This window comes from Diuraphis noxia, unplaced genomic scaffold (genome assembly GCF_037042655.1).
Source record: "Diuraphis noxia isolate RWA-SAM2 unplaced genomic scaffold, SU_Dnox_SAM2 contig0007, whole genome shotgun sequence".
Classification (NCBI taxonomy): domain Eukaryota; kingdom Metazoa; phylum Arthropoda; class Insecta; order Hemiptera; family Aphididae; genus Diuraphis; species Diuraphis noxia.
In genome coordinates, this window is record NW_028301717.1 from 1,916,707 (window position 1) to 1,937,901 (window position 21,195).

At 29.5% G+C, this 21,195-nt stretch overlaps 1 protein-coding gene across 1 annotated transcript in view; it reads right to left on the reverse strand.

Annotated features, from left to right (window-relative positions):
- Positions 1-10,067, reverse strand: part of LOC149054383 (uncharacterized) — a 138,733-nt gene extending 128,666 nt beyond the window's left edge. Inside the window, exons 1-3 of the mRNA XM_089230374.1 lie at positions 9,558-10,067; positions 6,810-8,285; positions 4,837-5,477 (exon numbers count right to left, since the gene is read on the reverse strand). Of these exons, the coding sequence (XP_089086500.1) occupies positions 4,837-5,477; positions 6,810-8,229 (2,061 nt within the window). The 5' untranslated portion in view covers positions 8,230-8,285; positions 9,558-10,067. The remainder of the gene's footprint in view (positions 1-4,836; positions 5,478-6,809; positions 8,286-9,557) is intronic.
- Between the last annotated feature and the right edge of the window lie 11,128 nt (positions 10,068-21,195).

Consider the following 21,195-nt stretch of genomic DNA (forward strand, 5'->3'; position numbering starts at 1 on the left):
ATATTTTTACAATAGCAGTTGAAAAATTAAATAAATGCATAGTCACAATTTTTTTTTACAAGCATTCAAAGTTTGAATTTTGACAACATACGTAAAAATCACGAAAATTCGCAAATTATTTTAAGCTAGAAATTCATGAAACATTTTCTTTTTAAATCTAAGATTTGAAAATTTTTAATAATCTATAATACATATATCCTAGACAGATAAACCATCTTCGCTCAGAATCGTTTTTCGTATACAATGATATAATATCATTAGATTCAAATTTAATTCCATTAATTACAGTAACCCACTCGTAACCTACTGTACAGCAGAGTGACATCCACGACTTACCAGCTTTTTTTATATTTAATTTAATTAATTTATATTATAATTTATTATAATATATTTGTACCTATTTCTATTTCCTATTGCAGTTAATGAATAATATAATTCTATAATTTTATTCATTCAAATTTGTAGTATAATACTATAATAGGAATGCTATTTTAATAAACTGTATTAAGGTACATAATGCAATGTTTTATTTGTACTTACAAATTAAAACATATCGATCGAGATGAAAACACATATGGTTCTAGGTTTACAATGGAGGCCTATGCATAAATTATTTGATCTGTTTTTGTAAGGAAAATTATTTAAAATCAAGTGATAAAAATTGTTTTGCTTTTTAAAATTTGTAATTGGTAGTTGGTATGCACTATGGATAGGCATTATCAGGAAAGCCAAAATAAAAATGTTTAGCCCCCTAAGATGGGAAACGAAGTGTCTTTATTATTTTTGAGGTTTTTTTGTTACCAGGGGGTTTAAACCTACCCTTAATTGCGCTTTTGGTGCTATTACTGCTATTCAATTTTGTAAGACAAAAGTTTGAAATAGGGGGCCCCAAAATTTGATTCGCACCTGGGCCCTTTTATCTCTAGTTGCGGCACTGGTTATGCTGTACACAGACACAAAAAAAAAACACACATCATTGTAAAATCAATACATTCATCACTTCGTTCAGAATCTAAAATGTTGAAATACACATATGTGAGTTTATATTATTTTTGTTTTAGCTATTTTAAATTATTTTATGTAGTAAAACTACAGAAAATAGAGATAGATGGAGAGAAATTTGTTTGGCGGTATGGTCTCAATGACCGAAAACCAAAAAAAAAAAAAAAAGTAAAACTACATAAAACTCATACTAAATAGGTATACCAACTTTTTTTCTAGAAATATAACATCATTAAATTATTAAATTGTTTCAATACATCCAGAAGCAAAAATTATTATAAAGCTTCAGGATACATTATGAATGAGATATTGGAGTAAATCATAAAGCTTTCGAAGAGATAGTTAGAATAATAATTATTGTATACCAAAATAAACTTAAAATATGAAACTATAAACAAATTATTTATAACAGTAATGATTAAAAAGCTTAATTATTTAACCCTTTAAACGTGTACAAAGATAGTTCTACGTTTATCATATAAAATACATCTGTGTACAACTTATATTTTAGTTTTTATTTCAGTAATTATTTGTTAGATACTAACAAATATTTTTAAATTATTGATTTAGATTTGATTTTAAAATTTAAAAATTGAATAAAAATTCTTTAAATTATTCATTATTGACCAACTCTAAATCATATTTTAGAATTAAAAAATCTGCAATGTTTTTTAATGAACTTGGTAAAATAATGAATCTATAAATGACAAAATATAAATACCATTTAATATGATTTAATTACAAAAATAACAAGGAAAACTCTTCGACAATTATGGAATGTTAACTCCAAATTAAAAACTTTGCTATGACTATGAACTATTAAGTGCTTTAAAAAGCTAATTTTCCAATATCAAAATTAGAAATAATAATAATATGTAGGTACAACAAATAATAATTATAACGTATTTATTATTTATTATATTATATACCCATAGTATAGTATAGTTATGGACTTTTTGGACTATCACGTAGCGATTAGGTAAATACTTGCATTAAAAAGCAATCGCGCTATTAGTAGGTATTGTACATATTATTTGTAGACATTTATACATTAGGTAAAGGATATAATATAAATGTTTTTAATTTTTTAACACTCCAAAAACGAAGTTTTACTTAAAACTTTCTTTTTATACACAAACAAAGTTTACCGAGTTTATGTTAACTATTCCATCCATAATGTCTTATAGAAACTATAAACTTAAAGATAAACTCATGAGACAATATACCCACAAGAAGTCACAACACACAAAGTTTGAACATTTCAATTAGTAAAACGTTAGTCAAAGATAATTTCACCATGAAGTTATTGTTCTTGTTTATTTCTAATTATTAGAAATTTAATGTATTTAATTGAAAAATAATACAGAACACTTATATCATATATTATTCTACATAATAGTATAATAAAACCTTTAATTACTGCATAATATAATAAAAATAAAAAAAATGTTATTATTGGAAAATATCCTGAAAACATAAATTCTCAAACGATTTCTAACAATAATATATATATATATACATATAATAGGAAAAAACAGCTATATCGTCTACAAAATGACATCATGTTCGGGGAGCTTTTGTATATTTAATAAACTATATGAGTAATTAGTTTGTAAACAGAATTTACCCTTTTTATGTTTTCCTCTTCTTCTTTACTAAAAGGGATAATTTATAACAGTGCTTAACCAATGCGAACCGATTTCGACTTTGCTATCCCGCCGCAGGTGGTTTTTAACAAACAAAACCTAGGTGCGCCAAAAGGGCGCCTTTAACCGTCCATAAATACATATGTACTGACTTAGAAAAAAATACCATATTGTAACGTCTAAACCAATATTTCAAAAAAATTTACAAATATCAAATGTAACTCGGCATTATTTTTTGATGATTCATTATTAAAAAATATTATGATTATTACCTACTGAATTCCCTAGAAAAATTAACCTAATAATAACTAAAGATGAAAACACATTACACGAAAATCAGAAGGTCAGGTATTTGATTCCAAATATAAAATAAATTTATATGATTAAAGGTTAGGTAATAGGTTAGATTAGGTTTAATTTAAACGTAATAAGAAATGAATTCTAGTAGATATCTTATAAAATTCTACTAATAATCAAAATAAAATAAAAATTAGAATTGTTTTTATAAAAAAAATCTCCTGTAATTAATTTTGATTTAATCCTTCACCGAGCAAAATAACTTGCATTATCATAAATATATTAAAAACCACAATATTCATGTTATTAAGTCATTTCAAATTCTAAATAAAAAGGATACATTATTCTTGTTAAATCATTTTGATTTCCATATATTTATTTATTTTAGTTCATTTTTAATTAATGTCATTCAAAATATACAATTTTATAAATATTTGATGAAAAATTATATACAGTTTAAAATTATTTTTATTAAAATCCAACTAGTTACTATAATAATAATAGAATCCTATTTTGAAACGCAATTATAATCAAATAAAATAACACTTAAAATATAAATGCATAGTGGGCATCCCTCGGCCCCTCGCATACCTAGGCATCAGTAAATAAATACTCAAGTACATAATAATTATAATACGTTACAAATGGTTAGAAATAAATGTTTAACTTATTTCTTTTGTCAGTATAACATACGAAATTAATAATGTAAATCAAGCAAAAAATTTATAATTTAATAAGAGGGATGGCAATTGTTTTTTAGAAATCGAGCTAATATTTTAAATTTAATTTTAGATCAATTATAATTTACAATATTATTTGTTGAGTATAAAAACGATTAATTTCAACTCTTGAAAGTTGTAGTTACAAGCCGTGATTACGCAGAATATACTATTAGAACACATAATGAACTTGGAAGCAAGAGTTTTTAATTAATAACAAGCAAACGTACTACTTAAACAATAATGATAATACAATATTACTAATAACCTTACAGATAATAAAAATCAACTGACATATTTGAAAACAAAAAGCTTGAACATTTTATAAAAATAAAAATATCTCAATATTTATTTATTTTTTGTATATCATTTGAATTACCCATTATTATCACTTCAATTATTTCACAAATAGTTTTAATAAACCGAGATTTGAGTTATTCAAACGTGAATCAGATTTAATTTAAATTTTATAACAACTTCAATATGTAAAGAAAGCAAATTGATCATTCGTTATTTAAGATAAGTTTTCTTTTAACAAAAATTACATTATATTATTATACAATACCTGCCACGGAATTCTACACGGACGATTGTACCTACTGTTGATTGATAGAAAAATGTTGTTTTATTTTTGAATCGCTTCGTAAAAAGTGAAAAAATAAAAAGCTCTGCGAGGGAAAGCTAATGAAAACAATGGGACAATATTATACAGCCGGATGTTGTCGTTTGGCAAATAGTGAATGTGTGTAACGAAACAAGTGGGTGGACGAGGAAATAGACAAACAAAAACATAAAGCAAAAAAAAAGAATTATTTTCTTTGTCTCCTTAAAGTATTTTATCATTGTTTTTAAACGCCACAAACAAAAATGAGTGAAATTTATCACACAAATATTATATACACATATACTGATACACAAACCATAAATAAAATCCCAATGAGCTCTATACATTTTATTGAAACACATATATTAAAAATTTCCCTTATCATTGTTTAAAATTCTAGAACCATTATGTTAATACTCCAAGTCTTAGCAATTAGTAATAATTTTTAACTAATTATGTAAACTGTATTCATGTTTCAAAAAAAAGTTCATAAAAATTATAAAGTACTAATAGCATTTTTACGTAATTTTTCATATAAAATCTCAAAATAATAATATGTATCACTCACGTGATCAGCATGAAGTAAAGTTTCCGTGGCCACAGCTGTTGCTTCGGTTTGCGTATGACTAGTACTTGATATACGGTATTGAAGCCCAGATATGGTACAAAATTCCTCATGTCTTGTAGATCGAGTAGTACTATTGACGTAAACACCAGTAGTGATTGTAACATCTGTATCCTGATTAACGATTACAGCAATTTGTGACGTTGGTGGAGGTACAATGGGTGGTAAAGGCGTTGGCTGAAGAGCTGTACGGACCGTGGACGCTCTATGCCCGTCAGAATCTTCATCTTCCGCGTCATCTTCTGGCTCGGATCTTTCAGAAGATGTTTCAGAACTAGTGGTAGATTTCTTTGAACAATCTTGACCTTTTGAAGGTGACTTTTTCTCTGTCGAATAGCTTGCTGCTAATATAGCTGATGCGTTTAGACTTGCCATGCGTTTTTTTACAACCATATCTTTAAGGTCCATAGTAACAGTATCCGCGTTACGTCTTTTTCGCTTGGAACCACTTGTTGGGGAAGTGATTTCTTTAGAAGACCTTTCAGGTTCTTCTTCTTCATCTGTACTTTCAGGTTCTGAAACTTTTGGCTGCTTTTTCGTGCGCTTAGCTGATTTCGGCGGTTCATATTTTGCATCATCTAAACCTGTAAAAATACATCGAATATATCACACTATAATGATTTATAATATATTTATAATTAATCTACTTTACATACCATATAAATATAAATATGTAATCTAACTATTATAACTTTAAGGAAAACATTTTTAGATTTTGAAAAGAGAAAAGGAGCTTATTATATTACGATGATATTGATTTATTATATTTTTGTGAAAAACTTTTCGACCGAAAGAATTGATACAATTTATGGGTAGATAAAAACATATTTTTCAGAAACAAAATCAATTCTTTTGAAAGGTATTTTTTAAATTTATGTACGATTTTGATAAATTTGTTGAAAAACCCGATGGAAAAAGTATCAAATCCATCTTTACATTTTTTTTCTCATCGAATTCAAGAGTAATATGATAACTTTCAGGAGGCATCCAAAATTTAACTAGATTTCAAAACTTATTTATGACATACAGATATGAGGTTAGTATTTCTTAAAGGTGATAAGTATTAAGGAAAAGACCATGGTATATCAAAATGAAATAAGTATATACATTAAAGGCATTCAATGCCAAATAGCTCAATAAGAACCAAAAATATTTTGAAAATTTCAAATCCTTATAAGCTACAATAATCATTTCCCATCATTTACAATTCATTTTTAAACCACGACAAACGAAATAGATTTTTTGAAACTAGTTTGCGTTAATGTCCCGTTTTACCGTGATTTTTTAGTATTCCCGATTAATTATTAAGAATCAGTGCTACTTGAAAATTTTTACTTCCAATCCCCAAAACTATACTATTTAAATCAACTTTCTACAAGAAACTGCTCAAAATCTAAAACGTTAATTCTTGTAATCAAGTTGCATAAATTAACAGTAAACAGCAATAAACTACTTAATTTAAAATAATCTAATTATTAATTAATTCAGTCTTATTAATTCGAGTAATCAAATAATAAAATGAAACCCGGCTGGTATTTCCAAGGGTGAAAAAATCTTTTTAATTTCTCATCGACTAAACTAATTATTATTGTTATTAAATTTTTATTTTTATTTTTATAAGTACCTAACCTATTTATTTATTTATATGAATAAAAAGAGACTTATTTTTAATACAAATAAAGTAAAAATGTAAAATACTAATAAAACATAATATGTCAGGTTTATAATACCGCGGTCATAACCTAACCAGTGATTATAATTTTTTGATAGTTTATCATTTAACATTTTAACCCTTTAGGCCTTTCCTAGTGTTCATAATTTCAAAATCTTAAAAACCAAACTAACTAAAAATGCGATTAGTTTATTTCTAAGTTAACTATAAGTTTATTCATAATATTATCTTTAGTAAATATTACCTGATGAAGAACTGTTAGTGGAACTTGTATCATGCATATCCCAATGCCTTCCAACACTTTTTAAACCTGGAGTTGTCCTTTTTGACGTTCTTTTTCCTTTTCTGGCGGGAATTTCTACATCTGATTTTTTCTTACTCTTTTTAGAAGCCGCATTTATTGTAGCAGCTGCAGAGGCTGCCATAGCATCAATCAATGCACTTTTACTTTCATTCTCGTACAAACAATGCACTTTAGCTATGGCGTTGAGAGATGCTACTCTAGGTCTCTTGGCCACAGGTCTGCCTTTAACTTTAGTTTTTGGTGCAACCACTTTTATTTTTCCTTTTGATTTGATTTTATCTACTACCAATGGTTTCTTTTTCTTCTCAACTTTGACCAGTTTTGTTGGAGATTTTTCAATTTTCTGTTTTTCTTTTTTTTCTTTTTCAGATTTCTGTTTTTCGTTTTTTGGTTTTTCAGTTTTCAGTTTTTCAGTTTTAAGTTGATCGGTATTTTGTTTTTCGGTATTTTGATTTTCAGAGTTATTCTTAGATTCTTTTTTTACTGGTTCTTTCTCTATGTCCATACTTTCATTTTCTTCCGTTTTTACGGGGTAGGGCAATTGGCTAACTGATATTTCCTTAATTTTTATACAAGTATTATCTTGTCTAATTGTTATAGTGTTACAGACATTTCCATCAAAATCACAAACTGGACCATTTTTTAATTGAAAAACTTGTAGTAAAGCAACATCATCCGGATTTTCGTCTTTTACTACGTCCATACATTCTATGGTTGGATTTTCGTCAATCTTCTTAACTGAGCTTATTTTTACCTTATTTTTAGGAATTGCTTTAGCTTTTCTAGGTTTATCTTTTTTATCTGACTTAATCTCAACACGTGATTTCATAGAATCAACTTCCTCTACAGTTTTTTTTGCCGGTTTTGGAATAGGTTTCTTTTTCACATCTTTAACCTTTTTATCTTTCTGAACTTTGTCTTTAGGTTTCTTTTCTTCTTTATCTTCAGACTTTTTCACGGGTTTTTTAGTTTTTAGCCACTTGTGACATTTTTCACTGTTTCCTGCAGAACTAGCATTTTTTCCTTTTTTAACAGCCGGCTTTTTTACGGTTTTTGCAATTGATTTCTCTTTTAGCTTTGGTTTAGTAGATTTTTTCACCAAATCTTTTTTCTCGTCCAAGCCTTCAGTTTCTTTTTCATTTTTTTTAATGACTTTTGCTGTTTTGATATTTTTTAGTGCAATTTTGAGAGTTTTTTGAAGTGGAATGGGTTTCTTAACAGACTTTTTTGTCAAATTGATCGGTCCAGATGGAGAGTCACTTGCGATAGATGCTTTTTTTTGTTTTGTTTTAGATAAAGCTGAAGATGGTTTTTGACTCTCCCCACCGGTATATGTTTCTGTGCTTTTTCTAGATGACATACTGAATGCCTTGTAATACACGAATGTATTACACCATTACATTCTTATTTTCAAATCTGAAACAGAAATTAATTCATAAAATTATTGAAAAAAATATTATTGTCAAGAATATTTAAAAAAATGATATAAATATGACTTTTATCAAGAACCTTCATAGGAATATTATATGATCCAATCGATAAACCCACCCTCGACCAACTATAACACAATACCCATCATATATGGTATCGAGATCAATACTCTTAATGTTAAAAAAATTTAATATCTTAGCGGTTAGGAAAAAATACAATTATGACGTAAATAAAATCCACACTAGAAAAATGGACATATTGTTTTCATGAGAAAACATTCTCGATGGGAAATAAATCGAACAGTAAATATCGTACGATTCGATAACGTTGAAGTCTTCTGCGCGTACCACCGAGGCAAAGTCGTTTAGCCGTTATCCAATATTATTTTTCGAGTTAAATAACGGCGCGAGAACCAATATACAATCCAAGGTCGGCTGTTGGACCGGATGGGTGTACCCTGCCCACAAGCACACGCGCTACCCACATTCACAGCGTCGTCGTTATTCGCCACGATTATTGTCCCGAAATTTCTTCGTCGATCGTGACACGCGGAGCACGGAATGGGGTGTAAGTACTGAGTAGAGGCCACCTAGCATCATAGGTAGGCCCTCGCGCGGAGCTATGTTACATCGTAATTAATACCCCCGCACAGTCGAAACAGCGCTTTTATTATATGGCATCGCTGGTGGCGGTGGAACCTCAGCGTAGATTTTTACGGTAGTTTTTTATTATTCGTTCGTAGGCCTGCTACCTATTGGCTATTACACATCTACAATAATATTATAATATAATATTACGTTCTGAGCGCGCGGCAGCGAGTTGACCCCGATTCCCGGAGGCACGCGTGTTTATTGAATGGAAATGGAGGGGACGGCATCGGCGGCGACAACGACGACGACTATGACGGCTATGATGCACGCGAGACATCCGCGAACGCTTGAGTTACACTACCACGGCGAATGCATCAGCAGTGGCTGCTACCGTCAGCGGCGTCAGGCAGCTGCGGCACGTCCGGTTTCGCGGCATCCGACAAACGACAGCTACCACCTACCTACCGACGCCACAACCACCACTACCACCGGCCCCGAGATCTTCCGATCGCAAAGTCCCTCAATAATAATGCTATAATGCCACAATATCGTCGAACTGCAGTTCGATCCAGCGTCAATAACAATAACAACGACGCCGTCCCAACAAATTTAATATTTTACCAAAATACTGCAACCGTATTATACCATACTTTATTATAATGGGTACCTTGTGTTGCGGCCGTCGACAGGAGGCGACGACGGCAGCGGCGGCGGCACCAGCGGCACGCATTGATTGGCCACCGGCGGCGGCGGGGTGGCCGGCGCCCCGTTCGCGCGACGCACTCGAAAACCAACGAAATATTAAACGAACGCCGAGGAAAAGAACGACGACTCCGACTCCGACGGCAATCTCTAGACCCGCGCGCGGCGACTTATTACCGTACGCTATACATATTATATACGCGGGCGCGCGCGCGCACCGAACACTGTGCACGAGGATACGAACTAGCGCGCGCGACGGACGGCACGAAAGATCACACACTCTATACCATAGCCGCCGCGTTTCGTGCCACACGTGTGTCAAATAGTATAGCACTTATATATGTCACAATAATATTATGAAATTATTCGATTGAATTATTGTATTTATTATGATTTTGACATGATCAGAATTGCGCGCGCGGCACACCGGGTGACGCGGTACCACGGCCGACGGACGCGAACAATGCACTGCTGTGCTGGTAGTCAACGTCGGTACTCGTCGAGTACGCGCTGATCGGGCAGCGGCAGTGGTGGTGATGGCGCGCGGTCGTAGTGGTGGCAGAGAATTGCGGCGGCGGCGCGGTGGCGGTCTGGCAGACGTTTGGCCATGCGGCGGCGGTGACGGTGGCGAAGCGGTACGCGCACGTACGATGTGCACGCGGAATGCGGTCTACGGGGGGGAAACGGCGGCAACGCAGCGACATCGAGCGGACTGGTCCCGCGTAACGGTCCAAATTATTTTGTTTTTTGTTATTGTTGTGTTATTATTTTCATTATTGCTATTAAAAATATTGTTGTTATTGTGTTTCGGAATGATTACTGCCGAGTGCCGAGTGATACGGCGAGTCGACTAACAAGTATCTCGACCATCTGATCAATTACTTCTGGTGCCCTGATTCGCCGTCGATCATACTCCGACGTTATTTATATACGTTTCAATATTGTTTTTTTTTTCAATAAACAACCAAAAATCTACAGTATAAGACAGAACTTTCACAAAGGGGCAATATGATAAGTTCTATATTAAAATGCTAAGCAGTTGCGTAAATACACATTTGCCGCTTTTAACAAGTATAGGTACAACATTTTCCCAAATATACATGGAATATTTGTAAAATTGACACACCACGATACTAAGTAAAATCGATTTCAAATTAATTTCAATATACCTATATCTATTCGTTGCATAACAAAAAATTTAAGTATTATATTATTTAAGTACTAAGTAAGTATGTATGTAGTTTGTATTTGTTGTTATGTATATACTGTATCCGGTTGTTAAGTGTCTTAAATTTTTTTTACCCCTTGCTCGAAAATATGATGGACCGCTTTCAAAGTTCCTTAGCATGAGTTGAGTTCTAATATAAGTTGGTATAAAATATACCAATAGATTTAACTGAAATACTATTCTGTACATATTGTGCATTTTTGCCCATTTACGTGAATAGTAAGTAAAAAATATCGTTAACAAATTGTAAATCCCAGGAATTTATGATCCAATAGTTAAGTGTCATATATTCTGCAAACTGAATTCTAAAATATGTATAGAGTATTGACTGCTAATTAATATATTATATATAAGTAAATAAGTAATTATGTTATAGTCTACCCTGTTTTTGTTTACACGCGGTTTACGCGTGGATTTTCCTATAAGAATAATTTATTGATTTTAAAAATAAAAAACGCTTGGCACAAGTTCAACCTAGCTTAGTGAATATTGCCTTCATGTTATAGAAATAGGGGTATTAATAGTTATTAATCATTTTTAAATCATTGCATTCGAATTCGAAAACCTGTACTGAATATTGATTGTATGATGTTTATAAAGCGTCATCAAAGTGTTGAGTGCTCATAAAAAGAATTTACGAGTAATTATTTTTAAGACTTATCGAATACGTATAATGTATAAAACCTTGAATACAATACAAGTGTCTACAGTACTATTCAAAGACAATTTTAAAAAGCCTGTCAAAATACAGATATTATGCATGCTCACATTGCCATTTGTTGGATTAAAGTAATATTATTATAAAAAGCAACGTTTTGTATATTTAAGAGATTAATAAAATAATATATATAATAAATATATATAGACATCCATAGCTATTATACATTACACCCACGATAAAAGTTATAAACTTTGTTCATTTTCATTAATGAATATTCAAATTTCAAATATTCCAAATTTAATATAATTATTTCAAAATCTTTGTAAATTATCAAAAATAAATAATTATGAACTTCAAAACGATGTTTATTTTTTATACACGTATTAAATTAAATTCTTATAAGTACGTTAATGGTGGTAGAAGTAAGGTAGAGGGTCATGGTAGTGTGTTATGAAAATGATGTGGACCCCTGTCGGCTGTTACCACTAAATTCCTAAATACGACACAGGTGTTGAAGTGTCGAAAACTCTTCATAATATTTTAATCATCCAAGTACAGATTAATAGATATAGAGTACTATGATATACAATTTGAATATTGAAAGCAATAAATCATCGCATACTTTATGGAAAAAATTTTAAACAGAACTTTGTTTAAACCTCATTTTGTGTCCACGGACTTAAATCATTATTTTCGTAGGCTTTATTTAATTTTAATAACTCGTTTGCTCTTATTCTTCATTTAATTTAAAACTATAGGTATTGACCTCTTATAATTGAGATGAAAATATTTTCATAATTGTTTTAAGGTCCCCACATACTGCAGAGGTAGCCAGGCGCGGATCTAGAAATGAAAAAAAGGGGGGGCTTAACAAAAAAATGTACTTAAAGTATATAAAAGCATGGGCATATAGTTTAAGTTTTTTTATTCATTATATACGCTTATTATAAGAGATTATTTAATAATTATTAATAACAAACTTTAATAAATATAACAAATTAAATTGACCAATCCTCCGTTTTTATTCTTCTAGATGATCTTGAAAATATATTAATTACTTCATCAATATTTATAGGTATGTTTTTATGAATGTTTAAAAACCTAACCTCAGGTAGCGGTAAAATTCTTTTGACTTGGCGGTAAATTGTAACCAGCTTAATTTTGCCGTTACCACGTCCTGCGGTAATCGCCACCGCTGCATTGTGTGGAGACCTTTATCAATAAAATAGATTGTTTTGAATTATTATGAGGTATATATTTTAATGTGAAGTCCACACGATAAACAATAAGTTATTTTCTTTATTAATCATTAATCACCACCGTCAAAATTTCAGCTATTTTGGGCTGATTAATAAATAATGCATGGTTTCCTATGTGAATTGTATAAATATAAAAGACTGATTTCTTTTACCGTGACATTAATCATTCCGAATAAATCTTGTTAAAATAATTGTATTATATTTAATTTATCTTGGCTATTATTTTAATATTCTGTTTTCACTACCTATACTATTTGCCTTTGAGCAGTCATTAAATAAATTATTATTATTATTGTAATACCATTACCATTTGTAACCAAGAGATCGAATCAATTAAATTAATATTTATTATTATAAACATACATAATACATTTCTTACAAATAAAACAGTGGTATAACTAGGAATCTTACTAAAATGTATTGTGCAATTAATAAGCATAAGATTAAGTTGAGCAGAAAAAATATGTAAATTTATGAAATTTCTTATTCTCAATATTATGTATTATATTGATATATTTTATATTTTACTAAAACAATTTTAAGAATTATTATCCTTTGTGTAAACATTTTAATAGCTCAGAAACTAATCATTAAAATTTTGATTTAGATGCATAAAAAATTTTTAAAATAATGATTACTAAATAATTTTCAGTAAAAAAGGGGGTTGTCATTTGGAAAACAGAAGTTTGTATCGCCACATGGCACTACTTAGGTTAAAAAAATTATCCGAAATTTAAAAATATGATTAACTAAAAATTCTAAAAATCTAAATTTGAATAAATAAAGTGTACTAATTAGCATGAAGTTACTATCAGTTTTACTCATAAACATTGACAGAAATTTGATATACACTGTTGGAAATAAGGTGGAAAATGTCCAAATAACTGAATTTTAAGACAGTAATGGATGCTTTTATATGCTCTGTAACAAAGATTTAAAACTTAATATAAATGTATTTTTTTTTTTTATGTGTGCACTTTCTGTATTGACAGACGCATCTCTACACCAGAACGTACATTTTCGAGTTAAAGCGGATTAAATGTACTTATTATGGAATAGTACCTATGTCAGGGTATGTAATCGGATTTTAAATTTTGATTCCATTAAATTATTTTACAAGTAATTTATTTTATTTGTTTTATTTTAGGCTACTTGATAGATTAGATGAGATGTATATCAATGTACAAATTCAGTTGCATGTCAATGCAATTATTGATGAACTATACTGCGACCTATACCTATCCAAAAAATCAAGGAAACTTTACATTTTGTTAAATGTAAATGATTGGTTACCAAGTTATACTAAAATATAACATTAAATCAGCGGTTCCCAACCTGGGGGTAAAAACACAATTTTTGGAGGGTAAAAGTTAAACTATTTATTTGTATTTTAAGTACTTATTATCCATTTACACATGTGTATATATTTATATATATATTTTTTTTTTTTTTTTTTTACTCAATACTTTTTTTTGTGTCGGGGGGTATTTGTAAATATCTAACCTGACTTATGAGTAATAGTCTCAAAAAGGTTGGGAACCGCTGCATTAAATATATTAAAGGAGCCCAATTAGTTCTAGTGATCAATAATCAAAAATAGATATATACCCCGAATCACCCAGTCTGCAATCCAAAATAATTACAGAAGCTCTAAAAATTAGTAACCTTCTTTCCAAATCAAACAAAAACATTAGATTTATTTGGACCCCAAGGCATTGGAACATAAATGGAAACGAAAAGACAAATAAAGTAGCTAGAAATGCATTTAATAGTTCTGACAGCTCTTCACTTGTAGATATAAAAAGAAATATAAACAAAATATACGGCATTGATTTGTAGAACAAAAAATGGCATACGACCACGGAAAATAAATTAAAAGAAATTAAGCATTCTATTCAACCAGCCCGAAATACATTACTCTAAATAGAAAAAATGAGGTAATTTTCAATCGACTTAAAATTGACCACACAAAAACGATTGAAAATCTAAAAAAAATTTAATTGTACAATAAAAAAATATAACGTAAAAATTTAAGAACTTTGTTAAAGTTAATAGCCAATGTAGTTAATGCTTAACTAATAAAGACAAAAAATATATTAAATATAAATTTCTGTTATTATTGAAAAAAAAATTAGATACCTGTAAAATAAATTCCAAATTAATCAAATCAGATTCATTATGACGTATCCCGGTATCCGACTCACTCAATCATTCATAGTTTAAACAATATGTATACTATAAAACTATTAATATTGACAGAGAATTAAATACTGAAGTGGAACCTTGTTTTAAATTTTCAATCCTTAGCTATAAAGATTAAACATTTTATAAATTTTTAACAACTAAATAATTTCTAAATTTTCAATTAAATAAATGTTGTAAAAAAACGTGCCCACGTATTTTTAGTTTTTTCCAACTGCTATTAAATCAACTTATGGAGAACCTTAATGTATTAAATTTTCAAGTTTTTTGACTCAATTAATAAAACGTTATTTATATTTATAGAATATAAAACTAAAAAAAAAAACAGATAATTTCAAATGATTCAAATAATTAAAAAATAGTTAAAATATTTTAAAAATTCACAAAATAAACATATGGTATAAATTTCAAGTTTATACAGTTATCCGTTTTTGAATAACAATAAAATAAGAATATTAGTACAAAAGAAATTGAGTGAATATCCAATGTAGTAAAAACTTAAGTTTCAATTGAAATTCAAATACTCATAAAAATTTAATTTGACTTTTCGGTATTTTCAAGGTTTTTACGTACATATTTTGCCAAATTCCAAACTTTAAATGCTTATAGAAAAAAATTGTAACAATTTATTTTTAATATTTTCGTTATACCTATATAAAAATGAGTTATCCCAATCCCTTATTAATGATCTTCCGAGCAACTGTTTCTTTGATATATCAGATGTTGAAAAAGGTTTATCACGCCTGAAAGGAAATAATTCTATTGGCCCGGATAGTACCTCAGGTGATTTCTTATTCTCGATCAGGATCCTACCCTAATATACTCAAACTTAGTTCCATAACGCCGATATTTAAATCTGGTGATATTTCTAATGTAGCTAACTATAGGCCAATAACTATCATCAGTAAATATAGGTAAACTGTTTGAATCCTTTGTCTTAAATTCTATCCAATCTGCGGTAAATCAAATCATAATAGATGAGCAACATGGGTCATGTTGCCCTAATCGGTCAGTTAACACATACAATCTAGTGTTCACTGATTAAGTGTTTGATGCCTTTGCAAAAAAGAATCAGGTTGACGTCATTTACACCGACTTCAGTAAAGCCTTTGATAGGGTTAACCATGCTGTTCTTATGAAAGTCCTTGCCAGTAGTGGTTTTGGGGAGCCTTTGTTATCATGGTTCAGCTCTTATCTATCCGATCGCAAGCAATTCGTAAAAGTATTTGGTATCAAATCATAGGTATTAAACACGCCGTCAGGGGTACCTCAAGGTGGCCATCTTTCCCCATTACTTTTTATATTGTTTATTAATGACATAAAGAAAGTTATTCGCCACAGTAAATTCTTACTATTTGCAGATGACTTAAAGCTATTTCTAGAAATTTGCTCAGTACATGACTGTCAATTACTTCAAAATGACTTGTGGGCACTGGACGCCTGGGCTGTAAATATTGGTTTGGATTTTAATGTCTCCAAATATTGCTCAAAAGCTTTTTATAAAGGTCGGACTCACTTGGATTTTAAATATTCACTTCGTGGAACCTATCTAGTTATTGAATCGAATACTGTGAAAGACCTCGGAGTTTTCTATGATAGTAACTTAAATTTTCATAACCATATATATGTAGATGCGACATGCTGTAAAGCTTTAAAAGCTCTTGGATTTCTTAAGCGGGTTTGTAACGAATTTAAGTTGATAACTCCACTAAAAGCCTTATAATGTGCGCTCATCAGATCTATTCTTGAATTTTCTGTAATTATATGGAACCCTCACAACACAAGCAATATAAATCAACTAGAAAGAGTCGAACGGAAGTTTTTGAGTTTTGCAGCATATCTATTAAATATTGAACATAGACCTCATGATTATGATGCAGTAATAGATATGCTAGGCTTACAGTCTTTGGCCGATAGACGTATCACCATTAACAAGGTCTTCCTAGTCAAAATCATAAATGGGTCGATCGACTGTCCTGAACTTCTATCCAAAGTAAGCTTTAAAATTCCCTGTGCCCAGGTCCGTTCTTCCTATCCTTTCAGTATTCCGCTGTGTACGACAAATTATTCACGAAACAAACCACTAAATAGAATGATGCGTATTGCTAACGAGGATCCATCTTTTAGTTTTTAAGTTTAGTTTTGTAATTCTTTTCTTTTGTCTCATTTCTTTTTCTATTTTAATTGTTATGTCTACTATTCACTTATAATATGTAAATTTATTTTCTGTACTTTGGGCTGCGGCCCGTATTAAATTAAAATAAAATAAAATAATTTTACTGAAATTTAGAGAAAAAAAAAACAAAAAAATTGAAAATGTATCAAGAATCTATATATAAAACGTCAGTATAAAAATTCAGTGAAAATTGCATGTGTATATGGTAATTTATTTTAAATTTAAATCAATATCTAAAATCGATTTTTTTTTAAATTGAATTTGCGTAAAAATTCCAGTTTTTCCTTAATAATTTTTTTTGTTTTTTCTCAGCGCACAAACTATAGATTCACTTACAACCAGAAAAGCTATTGAAGTTGAAAATTTAAGTATTATCTCGACAACTTATCGTGTACAGATAATGTCGAAAATCGATTTTACATAAGAAAATTTCTATTTTTCTTTAATTTTGTTTTTCCATTCGCTTTTGAAAGCTACTGAGAATTTTAAATTTTTACCTCCCAAATGCATCAACTAGATTCACTTTTCCACCGGAAAAAATACTGAACTTAAAAATCAAAGCATTATTTCCACTACTTACTGTGTACACCGACACACAGACACGCATCATCATAATCGCTCTGATCAGAATTTAAAACGACAAACTGTAGATGCTTGAAATTTTTACCAAATATTTATTTTATAATTTTCTACAGCATGTATTCCTAATTATGTTTAATATTGAACTTTTTTTAAGCTACGTATACTATTAAAAATTTGAAATTCAAAATATTTTTTTCTATAAATATTGTTAAAAAAAATTATTGGATTAAAAACCTTGAACATTTAATACGTGGTTTTTATAAGCAATCATTATATGTTAAAATCGTGAAAATTTACAAATTATTTTCTAGTTGAATTTCAACTGTTGAAAATTTATAAAATTATCGAGCCACATTTTAACAATAAACCATAAATGAGAATTTTGAAAATCCAATTTACATAATATAAAGATTTTCAATAATGTTCCTAGTAATTTTTATAATAGTATATTATAATATCCATACGCTGCCACCGTCATCGCAATAATATTGCATGATTTTGACTCATTATTAAACTATTAAAAATTAAACTATACATATCAACCATTCAAGATTCAACTATGAACGGTTAGGTTAGGTTTCTGTCATTGTCTTCATGGGCGTAGGTATGGCGGGGTTTTGGGTGTTCAAACACCCCCCGAAATTAAATAAAACAATCTAACCTAACCAAGAAAACAAAGTTTTATCTTATAATTTTTTTTTATACTTTTAAATTTGTAAATTATATGGACAAAATATTGTATTTATATTATAAATTATTATAATTATTATTATATTATTTAATACATACAAATAAATGATTCTTAATTGTATCATATTAATATAGATTTAGACAAAAGCCCCTCCAAAAATATTTCCTACCTACGCCCATGATTGTCTTTACGAATTAAAATCATGATTTCAACTAAATTTCGACAGCAGATTACCAACAATATTTGAATAATTATAATTTTTCAAGATAAGAAGATATCTATTCTTCTCAAAGTTAGATTCTGAGCGGAGCGAGGAATGTATTGTTAAATTGAATATTATATTATATTTCAGACAGTATTACAACGCTATCTAGTAGTGTATTTTAGGATGATATCCACATATTCTTAATATTATCAAGGTTTAAAATTAAGACGACCATAATAATGTAATTATACTATAATACAAAATAAAAAAAAAGGGACAAACGGCTCTTGTCAATTCAAAATCAACGGCAGTTGTATGATTTGTATATGAATAAATAATGTTTAAATTTTTAGTTGGCTATAATGTAATGACATATTTTAATGAGAAATATCTAATAAACACAATCAGGGACGGCTTGGCCCACCGGGATACCGGGAGATTCCCGGTGGCCTGCCTATTGGGATTTTTCATTGGCCTGACGGCTGTATCGCATTATTTTTTAAAATAATTAGGTAGTTTTTAATTTCTTTAAACTAAAATTACATATTTAATATTAGTAAACTTGTATACTATACAGTATAAAAATCCAAATTAGAACACCCGTTGCCAGTAAATTGTAATATAATAAGTTATTAGTGCTTATTACTATATAATAAGTAATAACTAGAGTTGCTCATGGGTATTTTGGAATGCATAAAAGCATTGTTATTATTGTGTATGTTTCGTCGGAGTTTGGAGAGATTAGGTACTTCGCGGCTAGCGCACACGAACGCGGGCCGGGATTGCTATCTAAATAGTAAATAGTAATAATATTCACAGCCCATACCACCTACTCTATTTTTAGTCCGATCCAACTATATTGATAACCGATAGAAATTATTACAATAATATTATTCTATGAAACGTATTTACATTTTACACACCAGCTATAATAATAATTGTATTTTATTGTTTATAAAAAATTCAAGCATATAGTGGCTAATTGAACTTTTTGTTCATTTCTTTAAAGAAAATCTATAGAGTCATAGAGATAGGTGTAACTAGAAACTAGAATGTCATGTTTCGAAATTTAATTGAGATGTACAGTTTCACTAAAATATTGATACTGATTGAAGGTTGAAAGTCTATTTTATTTATGTCCTCTTACATAATTAATTAATAATATAATAAAAACTAAAAGATAAGATAATAAATAAATTGGTAGTGTGGGAGTAGAATATAAGCTCAGCAATCCCTTACCCCCCTCCACCACTATAGTAACGCCTAAAGGTAAACATTAATAAGTGGCCTGGGTAATACATTTTCCCGGCCTGAATTTTTCTCCCAGGCCGTCCCTGAACACAATAAAACATAATATTTGAAATTGTTTGTAATGATTAATCACAAGTACTATATTATGATCCAGAAGGGTCTTAGTTATTTTATGGGTAATTTAATTTATGAAAACATAATATAATAAACAAAGTAAATACTAATCATTAAATTAAATTTGTTCATGGGTTTTTTTTCTTCAAATTTTCGTGCATAACTGTTTAATTTGTGAAAAAAGATAATTTAAGTTTAGATGTTTAATTGTTGAGCCAAATAAAGGCTAATAGAAAAAAAAGAAGGTAATTTCATGTAAAATTTTACAACTCATTAGAACATCAAATAGAAACGTACAAACTAAAATATTGAAAGATATACATTTTGTTTTATCGAATTATTCACAATAGTCAATAAACTACACATATAACATATTAATAAACAATTATAACATTATACTTCTAGTATTCCCATATAGTTATGGGCTTGATAAAAATTTTGTTAATCATTATTCAGTATTTCAAATAATAAACATAATTAAAATAACTTTACCTTTAGTCGATCTTAGTAAGAAACTTAAAAATTATTTTTCAAAAACATTTTTCATATTTGTCATCAACTTTTTTTTTTCACACCTAGAAAAGTTTAAAAGTTGTTCCTTTAACTAATAAGAAATCTGACACAGTATAATAATAATACTATATGAACTATAACATTAATATTACAAGGAAATTGAACATCTCACAGTACAAACTTTGAATGTTGATAAGTCAAATTTCACATATTTAAATAACATATTCATGTGGCGTACCGATACAGGAAAAATTTTTGGGGTGGGCTATAATAAATAAAAACTACTAAACTATAGCAAGTGATCAATTGTGTTGGACGTCGTCCGTTGATGAGGTTATGTAGTAGTGAAGGATAGGGCAAAGCTATCGACGTAAAAAAAAAAATTATATAAGTAATTACCGTAATTTTGAGTGGGGCTACAGTCCACTAATCCTCCCTTATATACACCACTGTCACCACTGAACATATTGTAATTTTTGGATTAAAAAAATGTATTAAAGTAAAACTAACAAAAAATAGAAACACGTAAAAAAAAATGTTGGATTAAATATACCGACATTATAACATATTACAATAGACAATAGTTACCGTAAACCATAAATAGCATAAGACCAAAATCGGTCTTCTTATTAGCGCTCCTAGCGGACAATTCTTGCACTAAATACCGTTTAATAAAGAATCAACAATTTTCAAAACATAGTAATAATTTACCATATTTATT